The following is a 19,464-nucleotide window of genomic DNA, read 5'->3' as shown; positions in this document are numbered from 1 at the left end:
TAGTGGTCCATGTATTTATTCCCTCATAGATTTTCCATTTGGTAGCCACTTGTCGAACCAGAATGATGTTGTCTTGCCATTTCCTAATACTATCTCCATGCCTTTAATGCATATATCCCACCCTATCATTAGATTTTTCCATGTTATGCTATGAGAGGGCCTGGCATGGCTTTCAATATTGAGTGTGCCTTTTCTGTTATATTTTTTGGTAAGTATTTGGGCCCATAGAGTTTCTGGGCTCTTGAAAGCTCTCCAGGCTAGCTTAGTTAGAAGAGCTAAGTTCCTTGTTTTTGCTCTTTGCATTCCCAGCCCCCCTTTTGCTTTTATTGATGTGATGATATCCCATTTCACCATATGGAGTTTCTTTTTTTCACTTGTTGTACCCAAGATAAAGTTTCGCTGGAGTTGGTCTATTTTTTTAATGATGTTACTTGGGAGTTTTGTGGTTTGCATTATGTGGGTTGGTATATTGCTTAGGCAAGCTTTTGGTAGAGTTGTTCTTCCTGCCATGTTGAGAAATTTTGTTTTCCATCCTGCCAGTTTTGATTGCATGTTATCTATTATAAACTGGTAGTCATGACTTGTGATTCTCTTTTGTGTGATTGGGAACCCCAGGTATTTCCCAAATATATTTCCGTTCTTGATTTTTAATGTTTTGGTGATCCATTTGTTTAGATTTACTGGAGTGTTCTTTGAAAAAATAAATTTTGATTTTTTTGTATTTATCGTCTGGCCTGAGGAATCACAGAAGGTGTCCATAACACGTTTGATGGTTTCGCAGGTTCCTTTGTCTGCTTTGCTCATCAGGACCAGGTCGTCGGCAAAAAAGAGGTGTGATATTTTTGGTCCTTTGACTAAAATTTTGATAGGAGTCCAATGTTTCAATTGGACCTCCTGCTCGATTTTTCTCGATAGGACTTCCAAGCATAGAATAAACAGGTAAGGTGACATAGGGTCTCCCTGTCTTATTCCTCTAGATGGTTCAAAATATTCAGTTTTTGAACCATTTAGAAGAATAGATACTTCACTTGTGGAGATACATGACATTATTAGGTTTATTGTATTTATTGGGAAATTAAAGTAGAATAAGGTTTCCCTAATAAACGCCCACTCCATTTTGTCAAAATCTTTTTTGAGATCTACTTTGAGAATGAGGTTTGCTTTTTTCCCCTTCATTTTTCTGAAGTGTGTTATTATTTCTTGGATGATTATTGCATTATCTAATGCTTGCCTATTCTTTAAGAAGCTAGCTTGATAGGGGCCAATTAACTTATGCATTACTAGTCTGAGGTGTTGGGTTATTATTTTTGTTATAATTTTATAAGTAGTATTACATAAGCTGATTGGCCTAAAGTCTCTTAGGTTGTTTGCATTTTTGTTTTTTGGGATTAGGCAGACATGAGTTTTATTTATGTCTACCGGTATCTTTCCTTGAGTGAAAGCTTCTTGGCATAGAGCGGTGACAGAATTCCCTACAACTTCCTAATATTTTTGGTTAAAAAAAGGGTGTAATCCATCTGGGCCTGAAGCTTTAAAAGGTTGGAAAGAATCTACAGTCTTCTTTACTTCTTCCTTAGTAGGGATTACGTCTAGATAGGTGAGGTCAACGTGGTTATCTGAGGCTTCAAGTTCTGAATTTGTCAATCTTGAGGATAGTTTATTGGAGCTGAACAGTTCTTTGAAGAAATCTTGAGTTATAATTTCTATTTGCCCTTGATTATAGATCCATTCTCCTTCTGTAGTTTGTAGACCTAAGATTTTGTTCCTATGTCTTCTGTTTAGTGTGTGGTATGGAAAAACCTAGTGTTTGCATCCCCTTCATTCAACCAATTTACTCTAGAATTAAGTTTCCAGAATTCTTCCTCTACACGGAGGATGTAGTTGTATTCTTGGATGAGTTCGTTTTCTAAATTTCTTAAAAAAGAGTTATAAGCATATTTTGGGGAATTTTGGATTCCTTCAATTCTTTTAATAAGATTTCTTTTTTTGTGGAATATATTCCCAAAGGTGACTTGATTCCATTATGAGACATTTTTTTGGAAAGTGGGAATCGCATCTAAGATGTTACTTTGACTTGTCCAAGAATCAGTGATGATTTTTATGAGATCAGGGTGTGATGTCCACATAGTTTCAAATCTAAAAATTCTTTTTCGATTGTGATTTGAAGGTGGGACCAAGGATAAGAGGAGGGGTCAATGGTCAGAATGGGTCCGGGGTAGGTGTTGTACCTGGGCATTAGGATATTTATGAAGCCAGTTGTCGTTTGCAAAGAAACGATCCAGCCTTTCAAAAATGAGTTGTGATTTGTTTTTAAATCGTTTATTTAACCACGTGTATCGGCTTCCCTTAAATCCCATGTCAATTAGTTCACAGTGATTTATAGTTTCCCACAGGTCTTTTGTACGATTATTATGTACTGGTCTACCCCCACACTTGTCTGCTACACTTAGAAGTTCGTTAAAGTCCCCTCCTAAAAGCCAGCTACCATAGAAGTTATCCTTTATTGTGTTTAGATTTTGCCATAGTATTCTTCTTGAATTTCTAAATGTACTTGCATAAATAACACTAAAAAGCCAAGAGTTGTTTGTCAAACGTACCTTCACCATTGCATGAATTTCCTGACCTGACATAGATATTTCTTCTAGCTCAAAAACAGTGTCATCCCAAAGAATTGCCAGCCCTCCCGAGCTTCCAATTGATGGAACTTGTATCATATTTGTATAAGGAAAATTATCTAGTAGTGGTTGGTGATCTTGCATTTTTGTTTCTACCAGTGCAACTAAGGGGGGCTTATGCCAGTCTATTAATGATCTAAAGTTCCTCCTAAAGTCATCTCCGTTACACCCTCTACAATTCCAAATTATTATATTCATGGTTCTGTTGGTCTGATTCGTTCCATTCTCTGTCATCTCACTCTCCATTCTTAGAGGGTTCAATGTTGCTAGGTATGGGTTCAATATAACTACAAAGTTCCCTACTCCTGGGTTCCTTGGAGCACGAATGTCTATGGAGCTTTTTAATAGATGCGGTGGACAAATGAGTATGTGTTTTTTTCCGAATCTCTCTTTGAATATTATAATTTTTATTTCTTTTAAGAATCCTATTTCCATTCGTGTTTCCCTCATTAATGCTATCGCTTCCTCTACTTCTCGAACGTCTACATGTTCTCCTCTGGTCATTGCTAATGGGGATAAGGGGGGGATGATGTGATGAGGTAGTACCTGAGGGTTGGAGGTCCCAATGTCTGGAACTACTTGGGGAGAGTTCTCCCTCGCATTGTCCTGACCCCTGTGGTAAGTCTGTGCTGTCTCCTGAAAGTTCCATGGATGCACTAGTGATTCTGGTATCTCTGGAATCTGGTGTGGGAAGAAGAATGGTGGGAAGATTAGGGGTTCCACAGTCTGAGTCACATTTAGTGGGTTGAACAGGGGCATTTCCCATGATGGATAATGGTAGAAGGGGATCTGGGGGAATGGGAAGCTTAGTGGTGGTTAGAGAACTATTGACAGCCATAAGTGGTTGTTGTATGTTTCCATGGCAATTCTCATTCCCTCCGAGACTACTTGGGCTAGAAAAGTCGGGTTTTGTACTAGAACTAATACTTGCCTCCCCTCCACCACTGCACTGAATGACAGAGCTTGTCCCTGCAAGCTCATTTCCAGCCATGAGTGTGGAGTATGGTTTGGGAGTAGGATTTTGTTGGTTCATGATTGGGGAGTTTGCTCGAGTGTTCCTGGAGTTTTGGGAGTGTGGTAATCTCCTCAGAATAGTCCTTCTCCTTTGAGAAGATAGTGGAATTCTTGGCATTTTCTAGGGAATCTGTTATATCGATATAGATAGAGCTAATAGGGATAGTGATATTATTTGTAGTGTGTTTTCTACTTTGGGTAAGGGGGCTAGTACTAGGAATATATAATGGGGAGTTATTGTTGTGTATTAGTGTAAAGTCTGCACTTTCCAAATTGTTGTAATGTGGGCTATTTTTTGGAAAAGTCGCGGTAGATAGGTTTTTCTTAATAAAGTTTTTATTGTAATTTCCTTGGTGATTGTTATTTAATGGTGCCAGCAAGGCACTATTAGAGGATAAGTGATCCTCATTTGATGTCGTAGTCCCTAAAAGGTCTATTTTGGGATATGTGGGTATTAAATTTATGGCTGATGTGTCTATTGTCTCCACTTCCAAGGGATATGGAGGTGTATCTTGTATATCTTTTGTAGGGGTCAAGTTAGGGGTCATATTAGGGGTACTGTGAACAGTGGCCGACTTTTCAACTTCCTGTGATATTGATTTGGTGATGTGGTGAGTGACGTCACTCAAAGTGACGGCGGAGCTCGAGGTGAAGTTGGCATTAATTTGGTTTGACAAATTTCGGCTAGTGATTTGAGTGCTCTGTATTAGTTGGTCGGGGGCTCTTTGGAAGGATTCATTTGTGCTAATATTGTTTGATTTAGTTGTTTTTTTGTATTGTAGAATCTTTGATTCGAGCTACTTACCTGATTCAGCATGAAATAGTTTGACATGAATACCTGCGTTGACTGAGTTGTTATTGCGCTTTTGGACTATATCCGCTGCGTCTTCCGATATTTGGTTGTGCCTTCGCTCCCTATATTGATGGTCCCATTTTCGTTCTGCGTCTGCTTGCTCCGATCTTGAGTCCTGTCTTATTTTTGTGTATTGCTTGCTCTTTTTTCGAAGGAAACCAGTTGCCATGCCTCCTCCTTAGTTGTTAAATCTCTCCCCTGTTCTTGTGGTTTTTTCCTTGCCGTCTCATCCTCTTCCCCGTTAGTGGGACTTCTTGTATTTGGTATATTTTTGGGGCATATTTGGTTTGTGTGCCCAAGAACCCCACATTTGGAGCATAATATGTTCAAACCTTCATATTGGAGAGGCTGTTTATAATGCCCAATGCATATATATTTTCGTACCGGAACGTCGATAAGTACTTCCACACATATTCTTGCGTATCTTCCTCTGAGTGCTTCTGAGGTGCATACATCCATTTTAACTAGTTTCCCAAGTTTCTTCCCTATTCGTGCTAGTATGGAGTGGTCATAGAATTCAGTGGGTAATTCTGGTAGCCTAATCCAGATTGCCGACTTTGTTTCCTTAGCTTCCGATGCGAAAAAGTTTGGATGCCATCTCTTGATTGATAGAAAAAATCCATTTACAAACCACGGTCCTTGCTGTAAGGTTTTTTGTAGATTTTCTTCTTTGAAAATTTTTACTATGTAGTAGTCATAACCCAGATCTATAAGTACGATTTCCTCAGAGACTCTCCACATAGTACTTAGTTTCTTTTTCAGATATTGGTGGTTTAGTTTCCGTCCGATAATCTTTATTATAATAGAGTATATCCATGGCTTGTATATTCTCTGTTGTTCTGCTTCAGTGAGATAGATCCCTTCTTCGTCGTCGATATTTTGAATTGAGCTTGTACGTTCTTCCATGATCATATCGACTGCTTGGTCCTCATATTGTGTTTGTTGTTTTTCTCCTATATTGGAGTATGGTGCAGTAAGGATGTCCTTGAACGACACTGCCTTTCTTGTTTTTGTAAGCAAATCTTCCTCCATAGAGTGATTTCCCAGAATTTCTTTCGTGTCTCCTGTATCCGGTGGGGCAAGAGGATTCAAGGATTCTTCATCGGAGAGATTGTGTTCACCTCAATCTAAAATTACTTCTAAATATCTAATTATTAAAAACAAAAATATAGTACTCCTATAGTGCAAGGTTTATTTTATAACAAAGTACTTTTAGCTTCTTAAATAATTGACTAAATAAACTATAAAATTGTTGAACGTGCATTATGTGCTTATATAGTAGGCATGATTTTTTCGGACAATAGAAACAGTTGTGACCAATAGGTCTAAATAAAGAAAATTATAGCCTTTAAAAGTTGCATTCTCAGGATATAAGGTCATTTTTTATGTGTATCAAGGTAATTAACACTATAAATAACTTTAGATTAAAGTAGAAATCGATAAATTAGTGTTACTTTTGTTTAATGTGTGATATGCGTTAATAAAAATGTTGACTCATCCATTAAAAAACTATTGTTTCAGTCTATACAATTTACCGTGTTTTTTTTTATAACCAAAAGCAATCCAAACTGAAGATAAAAAATTATATGGATTGTATTTGGTGGAAAACAAAAATTATTGACGCCGTTCTTGATCGATGATAAATTCGTTAGATTGAGGAAAATAGATGTGAACTCACTCACTAAATTTTTTTGTTAGTTGCTTGTTTAAATTTTGCACACCCTTCGTAAATGTCTGGCTCCACCACCAAGGGCGGACCTACAGTTGGTCAAGTGGGTTCATATGAAACCACTTCGTTATATATTACATTTTTGACTCCATTTTGCACAAATGTGATGCTTTGCCTAGCGGAGAAGAGGGTTCTTTTTGTCCATCCAACCTGAGTTCGATTCTTGCTTGCAACATTGTTTATTTTATTTTATATATTGAACCCACTTCGTGAAAATTCTGGGTCCACTACTACTGCACCCTAGGTCTCTTCTCTTTTACATAGCGGCAGGTGGTAAACTCAGAATTTTCATTAAGAAAATTTAATACATAGAAATGAACATAAGTGAAAATAACATATATTATATTATATTTTCTTTGAGACGGATAGCTATTTTGTGACATTAAAAAAACTATTGGAGGGTAGGTGAAGATATTTGAACAACAATCGGAGTAAGATTGTTAGCAATCTGTGTTTAAAAAATCAGAATTACTGATTTCAATAAACTTTGCAAAAACATGAAGTAACCAAAGTTTAATAAACCAGTAAGAATAGATGATCAGAAATTAATTGACAAAACTAAAATCTATAAAAAAAACGTACCACAATCTGGAAAAACAGAATCAAAAAAAGGATCAAGCCCACTGAATGTGCAGTGTCCCCTTAAGGAAATTATTCCCCTCTAGTATCCGAGGTTTGATTTGGAATATGTCCTCCCAGGATAGAATGATCTCAATCACCAGTGTATTGATACCTAAAACTCTGGTGTCAGCGAACCACTCAACAACAGTAAAGTACATGAAGAAATTTTGTGCAGAAGAAGAAGAAGAAATCAGAAAATTCGTAAGGAATAAGTCTGAGGAATCAATGTATTTATAGGCAAGAGAAACTGGTTCCGAAAGGTTGCAATCCTTTTAGAATCCACACGACCATTCATGAAAGTTTGCAACCTTTCAAACGGTCATGGTTGCTTCTGAAAGTTGCAACCTTTCAGAACAGTCACTTCCAACGGGGGGAAATTTAAATAAAACGGGAAAGATTTAAATAAAATGGGTCGCGCGTGGATTCGAGTCGGGTCGGGTCAATTAACTAATTAATTGAATCGATTAATTAACTAATTAAAACGTTGGCCATTTAATTTAATTTAATTAATTAAATAATTAATTAACTAAAAATAATTAAAACAAACTTTGTCCAAAAAATAATCTCTCGATCGATCATTTTTCCAAATCCAAATCCAAAGCCGAGCGAGTGACGACGACAACGGCGCGAGGGGGGTCCCTCTTTCCAACCCTTTTAACAATTAATAGGAGTGTTTCTATATTTAAACTCTCCTATTTTTCTTTCCACCACCGATGAGGGACAAATGTCTTTTCAATAAAGCATAAGAGGACTTTTCAAGTTCTCAACTTTTCAAGTTCCCAAATTTTTCCTCCATTTCCCATTAACTCTTGCTACATACCCAACAATCCCCCACATTAATGGGGAATGTTTATAACATAAGGAATGCACGAACGAGTGTGTACTTTACAAGCAAGAATCAATTGCATCTGGATAAGTAGGTTTCTCCTGGGACTTTCCGTAGTGAACATATGTCGGATATACTCGGTCAATCGGTAGATGCGATATCTTTGAACCGTTGAGCTTTGGTGTATACCTAGACAACCATATGTCACACAATTAATCCTTTACCATTTATGGTTCTTACGGTTGTGTTCGTTTCAGCCATGAACACCTCCTGGTTTCATGAGTGTATAAAGAATAGGCTTTTGACATAAAATTCTCTTTGAAGCGGCTTACACTTCACACTCACATATGTGATTTCTAACCGTGTCATCTCGAAGGTACACTATTTGGTCAAATCTGCCAAACTTAGCAAATCATTAAAAACTTTAAGCTTTATTAACCCATTAACAAGCCTTAAAGTCTTAACCTTGTTCCTGAACATTGTCTTCATCATGAGAATGGATTGAGTTGATTGACAATGTCGAACCGTCAGTCACAACTTTGTTTTTCTCCTTGAATCTAGCTTTTGGGATCTCCAGTCTGCTAGATAGAGTTACCGCCCTGCTGACTTGTCCTAAGCCGTAAACCCATTCCCTTAGATGATCTTTCAACTGCCTCTCTCACTAGGCCTTTCGATAGTGGATCTGACACATTTTCGCTTGACTTCACATAGTCAATTGTGATAATTCCACTAGAGAGGAGTTGTCTTACGGTATTATGTCTCCGTCGTATATGACGAGACTTCCCGTTGTACATAATGCTCCCTGCCCTACCTATTGCTCCTTGACTATCACAGTGTATGCAAATAGGTCCCACAGGTTTGGGCCATAATAGAATATCTTCTAAGAAATTTCGGAGCCATTCAACTTCTTCACCGGCCTTATCTAAGGCAATGAATTCAGATTCCATTGTGGAGCGAGCGTTACATGTCTGTTTGGATGATTTCCAAGAGACTGCTCCTCCACCAAGTGTAAACACATAACCACTTGTGGATTTTACTTCATTTGACCCGGTGATCCAATTTGCATCACTATATCCTTCAATCACGGCAGAATATTTATTATAATGCAAAGCATAGTGTTGTGTATGTTTCAAATAACCCAACACACGTTTCATTGCCATCCAGTGAGTTTGATTCGGATTACTAGTGAACTGAATCAGTTTGCTAATAGCACATGCTATATCTGGTCGCGTACAATTCATAATATAATCAAACTTCCCAACACTCTGGCATATTCCAATTGAGAGTCACTTTCACCTACATTCTTTTGAAATGTAAAGCTTAAATCAATTAGAGTTTTGACAACATTGAAATTCAAGTACTTGAACTTATCCAATATTTTTTCAATATAATGAGATTGAGATAATACTAGTCCCTGAGGAGTTTTGAGAATTCTGATCCCTAAGATCAAATAAGCAACTCCTAAGTCCTTCATATCAAACTTGTTGGACAGCATGCGCTTAGTAGCATTTATATTGTCAATGTCTTTACTAATTATTAACATGTCATCAACATACAAACAAACAATGACTTCATGATTCAGAACGTTTTTAATGTAAACACACTTATCACATTCGTTAATCTTGAATCCATTTGCCAACATTGTTTGGTCAAATTTAGCATGCCATTGTTTGGGTGTTTGCTTGAGCCCATAAAGTGACTTCACAAGTCAGAACACTTTCTCTTCTTTACCAGGAACCACAAACCCTTCAGGTTGTTCCATGTAAATTTCTTCCTCCAACTCTCCATTTAAGAAGCTTGTCTTTACATCCATTTGGTGGATTTTAAGATCATGCACTGCCGCTAGTGCTATTAACATTCTAATTGATGTTATCCTTGTTACTGGAGAGTATGTATCAAAGTAGTCCAGACCTTCCTTTTGTCTATATCCTTTGACTACAAGTCTAGCCTTATATTTGTCAATAGTCCCATCGGCTTTCATTTTCCTTTTAAAGATCCACTTTGATCCTAAAGGTTTATTTCCTGGAGGAAGATTAGCCAATTCCCAAGTATGATTACTTAAAATTGATTCGATCTCACTATTAACTGCTTCTTACCAATAGATTGACTCAGATAACGACATAGCTGCTTTAAATGTTGGAGGCTCATTTTCAAGCAAGAATGCCACAAAATCTGGTCCGAAAGAAGTGAATTTTCGTTGGCGAGTACTACGCCTAGGATCTTCATTAGGTTGTGCATTTTCCTTTGATTCTTCCCGTGGTCGTTTAGATATTTCACTTGTCGACTCACATTTAGTTTTATACGGATAAATGTGTTCAAAGAACTCAGCGTTATCTGACTCAATTATCGTATTCACATGAGTTTCAGGATTATTAGATTTGTGAACCAAAAACCGGCAGGCCTTACTGTTCACAACATATCCAATAAATACACAGTCCACTGTTTTGGGTCCAATTTTCACCCTCTTAGGTAAATGAACTTCTACCTTGGCAATACACCCCTACACTTTGAAGTATTTCAAGTTGGGTTTCCTTCCTTTCCATAACTCATATGGAATCAATTGCGTTTTGCTACGGGGTACCCTATTGAGTATCTTTTTAGCCGTAAGGATGACTTCTCCCCATAGATTTCTTGGTGAACTAGAACTAATTATTAAGGCATTCATCATTTCCTTTAATGTTCTGTTGTTCCGTTCAGCCAAACCATTTGACTGTGGTGTATAGGGTGCAGTAGTTTGATGGATAATACCATATTCCAAACATATCTCAGCAAAAGGAAATTCGTATTCTCCACCCCTATCACTTCGAATCATTTTTATCTTTAGATTCAATTGATTTTCCACTTCATTTTTGTATTGCTTAAATTCATCAATTACTTCATCCTTACTATTAAGCAAATATACATAACAAAATCGAGTGCAATCGTCAATAAAAGTTATAAAATACTTTTTCCCACCACGAGATGGTGTCGACTTCATATCGCATATATCTATGTGAATTAAGTCTAAAGGTTTTGAATTTATTTCAACAGACTTATAAGGATGTTTAACAAACTTACTTTCCACACAAATTTCGCATTTCGATTTATCGCATTTAAAATCATGCAATACTTCTAAAGTAACCAATTTCCGCAAGGCTTTGTAATTTACATGTCCCAAACGGGCATGCCATAAATCATTTGACTCCAATAAGTAAACAAAAGCAGAATTCTTATTAATACTGTCAACAACCATTACATTCAGTTTGAAGAGGCCCTTAGTGAGGTAGCCTTTTCCTAGGAACATCTCATTCTTACTTATTACAGCTTTGTCACTAACTAGGACACACTTAAACCCGTTTTTAACGAGCAGTGCAGCGGAAACTAAATTCTTCCTAATAGTAGGAACGTGTAGAACATTGTTCAGAGTCAAGACCTTGCCGGATGTCATCTTCAACATTACTTTCCCAGTTCCTGCAATCCTTGTTGTTGTTGTGTTTCCCATGAACAAATCTTCATCAACCTCAGCAGGAGTGTATGTTGCAAAAGCTTCTTTCCTAGAACAAATATGTCGAGTGGCACCTGAGTCGAGAAACCACTCCTTGGGATTTCCAACTAAGTTGCACTCTGAGATCATTGCACACTGGTCATCTGCATCTTCCATCTCTTCCACAATGTTTGCTTGGCTTTTGCCTTTGTCTTTGTCTTTGTTTTTGTCCTTTCTTGGAGCACGACGGTCAGAAGACTTGTGACCAGCCTTACCACAATTGTAATAGTTGCCCTTGAACTTTTTCTTGGCCTGTTCTGACTTCTGTCCGTTGGACTTCTTTCTCTTTTTTTCTTTGGTAGGAGCTTCTTTAACAATATTAACTCCAATTACTGTCAAACTCTTACGAGACTTCTTTTCGGTGGTTTTGTTGTCTTCCTCAATCTTAAGCCGAATCACAAGATCTTCAAGCTTCATTTCCTTACGTTTGTGCTTTAAATAATTCTTGAATTCATTCCACGAAAGAGGTAACTTCTCGATCATTGCAGCCACTTGAAACGCTTCATTTACTACCATATCTTCAGCAATCAGATCATGGAAAATAAGTTGAAGTTCCTGCACTTATGATCCAACAGTTTTACTATCTGACATTTTATAGTCTAAAAACTTTGCGACCACAAACTTTTTCAAGCATGCGTCTTCTGTCTTATATTTCTTCTCAAGTGCATCCCACAATTCTTTTTGAAGTTGTCATTGCACTATAGACATTATATAAGTCATCCTCTAACGCACTCAAAATATTGTCCTTACATAGGAAGTCTGCCTGTTTCCATGCTTCAATAATCATGATTTTTTCTCTGTCTGGCATTTCAGCAGCAGGCACTGAAGTTACTTCATTGGTAAATTTCTGCAGACCAAGAGTGGTAAGCCAGAAAAATACCCGTTGCTGCCATCCTTTGAAATTCACACTAGAGAATTTTCCTGCTTTCTCTGCTAGTGGTACAACAGTTTGGGTCATTAGCCATTTCAAAGTCTGTAACAAACAAAAATTAATACAAATGACTCAGTAAGCAATAACTCTAATTGCAAACTTAACAGGAGCATAAAACCACGAAGGTTTTCTCTCCACCAGAAACACAGAATAAAAAAAAAATATAAAAAAAAAAAATCTTTAAGATTGTTAGCAATCTGTGTTTAAAAAATCAGAATTACTGATTTCAATAAACTTTGCAGAAACACGAAGTAACCAAAGTTTAATAAACCAGTAAGAATAGATGAACATAAATTAATTGACAAAACTAAAATCTATAAAAAAAAACGTACCACAATCTGGAAAAATAGAATCAGAAAAAGAATCAAGCCTATTGAATGTGCAGAGTCCCCTTAAGGAAATTATTCCCCTCTAGTATCCGAGGTTTGATTTGGAATATGTCCTCCCAGGATAGAATGATCTCAATCACCAGTGTATTGATACCTAAAACTCTGGTGTCAGCGAACCACTCAACAGCAGTAAAGTATCCGAAGAAATTTTGTGCAGAAGAAGAAGAAGAAATTAGAAAATTCGTAAGGAATAAGTTTGAGAAATCAATGTATTTATAGGCAAGAGGAACTGTTTCCGAAAGGTTGCAATCCTTTCTGAATCCACACGACCATTCATGAAAGTTTGCAACCTTTCAAACGGTCATGGTTGTTTCTGAAAGTTGCAACCTTTCAGAACAGTCATTTCCAATGGTGGGAAATATAAATAAAACGGGAAAGATTTAAATAAAACGGGTCACGCATGGATTCGAGTCGGGTCGGGTCAATTAACTAATTAATTGAATCGGTTAATTAACTAATTAAAACGTTGGCCATTTAATTTAATTTAATTAATTAAATAAATAATTAACTAAAATAATTAAAACAAACTTTGTCCAAACAATAATCTCTCGATCGATTTTCCAAATCCAAAGCCAAAGCCAAGCCAAAGCCGAGCGAGCGACGACGATGCCGCGAGGGGGGTCCCTCTTTCCAACCCTTTTAACAATTAATTGTAGTGTTTCTATATTTAAACTCTCCTATTTTTCTTTCCACCACTGATGAGGGACAAATGTCTTTTCAATAAAGCATATGAGGACTTTTCAAGTTCTCAGCTTTTCAAGTTCTCAAATTTTTCAAGCTCCTCTTTTATCTTCCCTCCATTTCCCATTAACTCTTGCTACATACCCAATAGGGGATGGTGGAAAAAATTAAAAGAACTATCGGTGGCAGAACAATCGGAGGGGGCGGTGGAAAAATTGGAAGAACAATCGGAGGGGAAGTGTTCTTTTGAGAGAATGAGCAAGGGAAATAGGTTAGATGTTTTTTGGGTTAGGTTCTTAGAGGGGTCGGGGCATGGGTTTAAAATGAGAATGAGTCATTTAAAAGAATTCAAATTAATTTTGATTGATTTGGATATTTCTGTCCACAGAGGGGCACGTATATTAAGTATAGTAATAGCAGGGTAATAATAATTTTATTTTAACGATAAAAATAAAGTTAACTAATAAATCAAAGTTAAGGGATACTTTTAAGTTTTAATCCTTTTCCCTTTATAATTTACTCTAAATAATTTATAATTTACACTAAAGAAGAATAAAGAGAAATTATAACAAAAGTTATACAGAAGAATGCACTTAATCAACATTTGAAAGAAAAACCGTCTGTAAAGCTGCATTTAAAGGCAGGATTATACAAATATACCACCTGGATCCCTTCTCTTTCGCATGGCGGCACGACAGAATTTTCATTAAAAGAATTTAATATAATAATAGAAGATCATATATATATGACAAGAACCGGATATATTACAGAATAAATTGTGTTAAATATATATATGTAAATTTTTAATAATACGTAAATCTTCAATATATTTATTAGATACATACACACTTAATAAGATACACAGATAAAAATTAGATACATATAATTATATCTCAATAATATATCAGATACATTAATAAATGTGTCAAATACATCCGTAAATTTTCGCTTATTGAAACTTTCCGATTATGTTTGTGGCTGGCCAGGACATCTCACTGCGGTGATTTTTCCTTCACATTTTGATTCATAGGTGTCGCTCACTGTGCCTAGATTCAATGGGAGAAGTGATACGAAATTTCTTGGTTGATCCATAGTATATAAGGTATGCAACAGGTACCATCGTCAATGTCGAATTTGATAAATCTATTATGTTTGAAATCTCTGCTTACAACGATACCCATTGTCTCTGCGCGCACGAGAGGTGTCTCCCCTTGTGAGAAGAAATGGTGGATTCGTGGGGGATTAGTTTGAGAGTGAGAAAATCAAAGGCTAAGAATTTATTGTGTGTGTTGACAAGTTGTAGGAGTATTTCTTCTCAGTTAATTTCAACCGATCAAGGGAAGAGGAAGAGTTAGAGTTTGAGTTTTACCATAACTCATACTCTCTGAGAAAAGATATTTGTTTTTAATTAGAACACTAATTTTAAAGTTTAAATGTAAAGATAATTATTAGACATACATCACCATCAATATATATATATATATATATATATATATATATATATAGGACCTGATTAGGCTCTTGACCCCTCGATTCCCGAGAAACTCGGTGATCTCGAAGTTTTTCGAAGCCTGGTCAGAGTACGACTGGTTAGGGGACCTTAAAAGCATGAACTCCTAAATTGAATGTTGAATTACTATAATACCCCGAATTAAAAATACTCAATTTATTTTATTTATTAATTTTATTATTTGTATTATTGCATTATATTAAAAGTAGATACCCTTTCATATTAAAGGGTTGTGATTTTCTAAAAGAGATGTGACTTTTACAAAGGGTTGCGACTTTTTTGATGGGTTTTGACATTTTCGATGAGTTGTGACTTTTCCGAAGGGTTGTGATTTTTTCAATGGATTGTGACTTTTTCGAAGGGTTGTGCCTATTCGATGAGTTGTGACTATTGCAAAAGGTTGTAATTTTTCCAATGAGCAGTGACTCTTATGGAAGGTTGTAACTTTTCTGATAAGGAACAATTAGCACCTATTCATACTACTATTTGTTAGCTATAAATAGGGAGTTTCCTCTGACTTTTAAATTATGATTTTTTAAAGTTTTCTACTCTTCTTCTTCTTAAAAAATCTCAGGGTTATTTACAACAGTTGATTAAGTTCAATATTCAACGAAATTTGAGGTACCACATAAGAAAGAGTTGGTGAACAAATTATAGCAAATCATTCATAAATTCACACTCGTATTTTTTGTTACGATTTCCATGGGTTAACAGTGACAAAAGGTTGTGGGAAAGACAATAATAATAAACAAATATGAAAAAATTCACATGATTTGGGTAAGATATTTCTTCTTTGATTTTTAATTTTTATTCTTTTACCCTCAAATGAAGCAGTTTCTTTCTGATTTTGCTAAAACAACGGGCATCAGCGTAGTCCATTGAATCATTAGTTTTGATATTAAATCCACTATTTCAAAAATAGATTTTCACTTTTACTCATAATATGATAATATATACATGATAATAATTATTTTTTAATAGATAAGTAAGTAAAAATGAACGAAAAGAGTAAAGTGTTGGTAACAAGAGATTTTAATCAAATGGAACACTATAGTAAATGTAACATGATCATATATTTTCGTCTTCCTTCTTCATTGGCTTGTATCTTTCCATAATTTTTTCCCTATTATTTTGTCTTCATTTTAATTTGATAAAAAATTATGTCACAAGATACACTCCTTGTTAGCTATATAAAAATAGATAAGAAAATAATGATTGATCATAAAATAATCTTTAATCAAATTAAAGATTCTATAAACAATACTTTAAATTTTAGTCATCTATTAATTTTTATTATTGAAAAAGTTTAATATATTATATCACGATACAACTTCTACAAGATACTAGATACTTTTATTAGACAACAACTATATGATATGTATGCGGCAGGAAAAAAGAGACGTCTACAATTTTACAAATACAAGGTAGAAACTTAAAGAAATGAAATATTTTTCACATAAGGTGATGTTGTTCATTCATTAAAATTAAATGATGCTACTGAAATGTATATGTATATCTAAAACAAAGAATTTGTCAAGCTAAATATTTGATATACACTCAAACCTCAATTTAACCATCATTCGTTGTAACAATAAAGTACCTTTTTTTTTGTAGAATTACATCTCTATGATAGTCTTACTCAAATATTAATTGGTAAAAGATAGATAACGTATAAAGATAGAATATTAAAATATTTATGGTAATCCTTATTACTGTCATGGACATACTAAATTTCAAGTATGAATATTTAAGAGAAAAATTATACTTAAATGGTGTCCATCATTTATGTTCATAACTTCAAGAGGAAACACTATTGGTGACATTTTTTGTATTGATATTTTTTTAAAATTTTGTTGGTTAAATTTGTTTACAAAATTGAGTGAAGTAAATAATAATACTACTAAAGAAATGTTATTTTCTCCCCATATTTAAACTTTGAATGTTTCAATAATATCTGGTCATTTTGATCTCAAAATACAAGTAACTCTATGACAATATGTATTAATCATTTATTTTAAATTATAATTATTTTCTATAAAACTTTAATTTAGTAATAGTAATATACTATATATACGATACATACGTGCAACGCATGTGCCGTGAAACTAGTATATATTAAAAGTGGAGATCACTTGCCTTAAATATTACAATTAATCACTCCAAGAGTTGAGTATTTCTCTTCCAAATTGCATCTGAAGCCACACAATCTATATACAAGCAAGTATTCACAATAAATTTCTAGAAACAACCATACCCACATCGATTTCCTTGTAAAAAGGGTCAATCAACTCAAACCCCAATTTCAAAAAGAAGGTTTGAATCCAAAATTTAATACTTGAAATCATTATTGAAGGCTTTAGGAACTCATTGGTGAAAACCATTGCGAAAAAAGACTCAAGATCAGTTCACAATCTCCACTTTAGCTAAGAACTTGAGTTCTTGAAAAACCTTGTAATTTATTAATCAAAATCCTAAATTTTGATGTAAGAATACATAAATAACCAAAGGAAAAATGAAGTTTTAGGATCATGAAAGCGTATGCAAATAATTTAGCACAAGAAATCCTTTGAAAAATCACCACCAAGGGTTCTCTCTCAAAAAGTTAGTCTCGCTATTGTAAGACGATCTTCGCTAAAGCGGAGATCACAATCGTGAAGGCTTTCCGCAAGTGTGGGGACTGCTTCCCCAGAAACATCAACTAACACAAAAATCATGGAAAGGACCACCGACATTCATTCCAAATCCTGTGCACACAAATGATATATGCAAATCGATTATATTCGACGCTACAAAATCAATGAAATCGTCAAAATATGAATTTGAGGTCTCCTTGACCCAACATCCGTGAAATCACAAGAAACTAACCCAACACCTAAAAGGATAAAATTAGCTCGAGACCTCTCAAAAAAAAATCAAGTCCTCACCTAGGCCTAACATTATCCCTAGAATCTAACAGAGTTCTCAGAATTTCGATCTGAGCCTTCGAAACCCGAATGATGACAAAGGTCAACCTAAATACTGAATTTTCACAATTTCACAACTTAGGACCTCAAATCCTCAAAAAGATTCCAAATATGAAACTAGCAACTCTCGCAGCTAAGAATCTACATTTTGGGACTAATGGAATCGGCAGAATTCCATTCTGACACTCGAAACTCCAAAAGACTATAAAACCATTTTAAAGCAATTTAATCTTTTAGGATCACAAACCTATCAAATTCTTAACTTTTAACTCAAAGTTCAAAACTAACTTCAAAACTCAAACATAAAAGACTCAGAATCGATATCGAGAGGGGCAAAATAATAAATTCAAGAAACATTCCTAAATGACCAAAATATCAAATAATTTAAACACAAAGAGAGTTGATTTAGATATCATATTCGCTACGAGGAAGTTTTACAACGAAATGAGTAAGAACCGTTGGCGCCACCTAGTGTTGCCCAATGTTGGTATACCTCTAGTAAGCATCCGCCATGTTACTCCACCGAAATAAAGAATAAACTAGTCATTTTCTACTAAAATCGGATAACGAGAGACAAAGAAAATGAATTGAAAAGAAATATTCGTTGAAGCAAAATGAGGGATTTACTAAAAATGAAAATCTTTTATATTAAAGCAGGCAAAAATCCCTCATTTTTTTGCCTGCTTTTAGCATAGACTAGTGGATCCACTAAGTTAATCGTTCTATATGATGGCAAAGTATATGACAGTTCTGGCAGCGTGGGCAAGACGTTGTATTACCACTTAGGCTCATAGTAGTGGTTATCGATTAGAGAATCTCCCACAAAAGTTATATCACTTTTATATTTAAGTAAAGTTGAGTTTGTTATTGCTTTATCTTTAACGAACTAAGTTGTTTACACTGTCTTACAAGCTTTATATATATTGCATGTGTCTTATTGCTTTATATTGAGTTCAGTTGTTCATGGGTTAAACAGAGCCAAGGTAAGTGTTCCTTTGTACTCCTTTCAAGCTTAAGTTGTTGTTTAGCTTTCCAAATCACATACTCGTACATTTAATGTATTGATGCCAGTTAGCCTGCATATTATTATAATGTAGGCACAGGTAACCAGGACCAGCATCCAGCACGCCGTTGATCCAGTTGAGCACTCCAGAGTCAGTGGTGAGCCTCCTTGCATTCCGGAGGACTCTGTTATTTCGCTTTCCTAGCTTTGCTTTATTAGGATGTTGTGGGGTCTGTCCCAACATCCATCTCAGTATTATAGAGGCTTCATAGACAGTCAGACAGGTAGTATTGAGTCTCTCATCTATGTATTTGCAAATACTTTGTTTTGAGACATAAGTTGCCATTTTGGCTAAGATATTATCATTTAAACTATTGCATTGAGTTTATTCTGTTGAGTTAAGTCTTCTGCTGAGTTAAGTAAGCCATGCCAAGGGTCCGCTTGGAGCCAGCGATGGTCTCCGAGTGCCGGCCACGTACAGGGTGTAGGCTCAGGACGTGACACCCTACGTCAATTGTGTGTTAGGAGTAATGGGATGAGGTGAAGGGTTAATTCTCCACTTGATAAATCTTAATGAATAAAAACGGGTTGAAATGAAAAGGCTATGTGATGATCATGCTGATATGAATTTCCTTGGACACTAAAAATAGAGAATAGGTTTTTCAATCACACTCTAAAAGGCTCTCTATTCTTTATTTACAGAGAAATGAATAATAGTTCTTCAAATTTGGAGAACTGCTATTCAT

General features: G+C 35.4%; 2 protein-coding genes across 2 annotated transcripts in view; one reads left to right on the top strand and one right to left on the bottom strand.

The window, feature by feature from the left end:
- The window catches only part of LOC125834427 (ethylene-responsive transcription factor SHINE 3-like), a 388,745-nt gene that overhangs the window by 148,758 nt on the left and 220,523 nt on the right, over positions 1-19,464 (top strand). The gene's annotated exons all lie outside the window — the stretch shown is intronic.
- Positions 4,663-5,574, bottom strand: LOC125834407 (uncharacterized). Its single transcript, XM_049513550.1, has one exon. The coding sequence runs from the start codon at positions 5,572-5,574 to the stop codon at positions 4,663-4,665; it is 912 nt and encodes a 303-aa protein (XP_049369507.1).

Source organism: Solanum verrucosum, unplaced genomic scaffold (genome assembly GCF_900185275.1).
Source record: "Solanum verrucosum unplaced genomic scaffold, falcon-dt-bn FXZP01000279.1, whole genome shotgun sequence".
Classification (NCBI taxonomy): domain Eukaryota; kingdom Viridiplantae; phylum Streptophyta; class Magnoliopsida; order Solanales; family Solanaceae; genus Solanum; species Solanum verrucosum.
The sequence above is the reverse complement of the archived record's forward strand: the minus strand, read 5'-3'. Positions and strand labels throughout refer to the sequence as shown.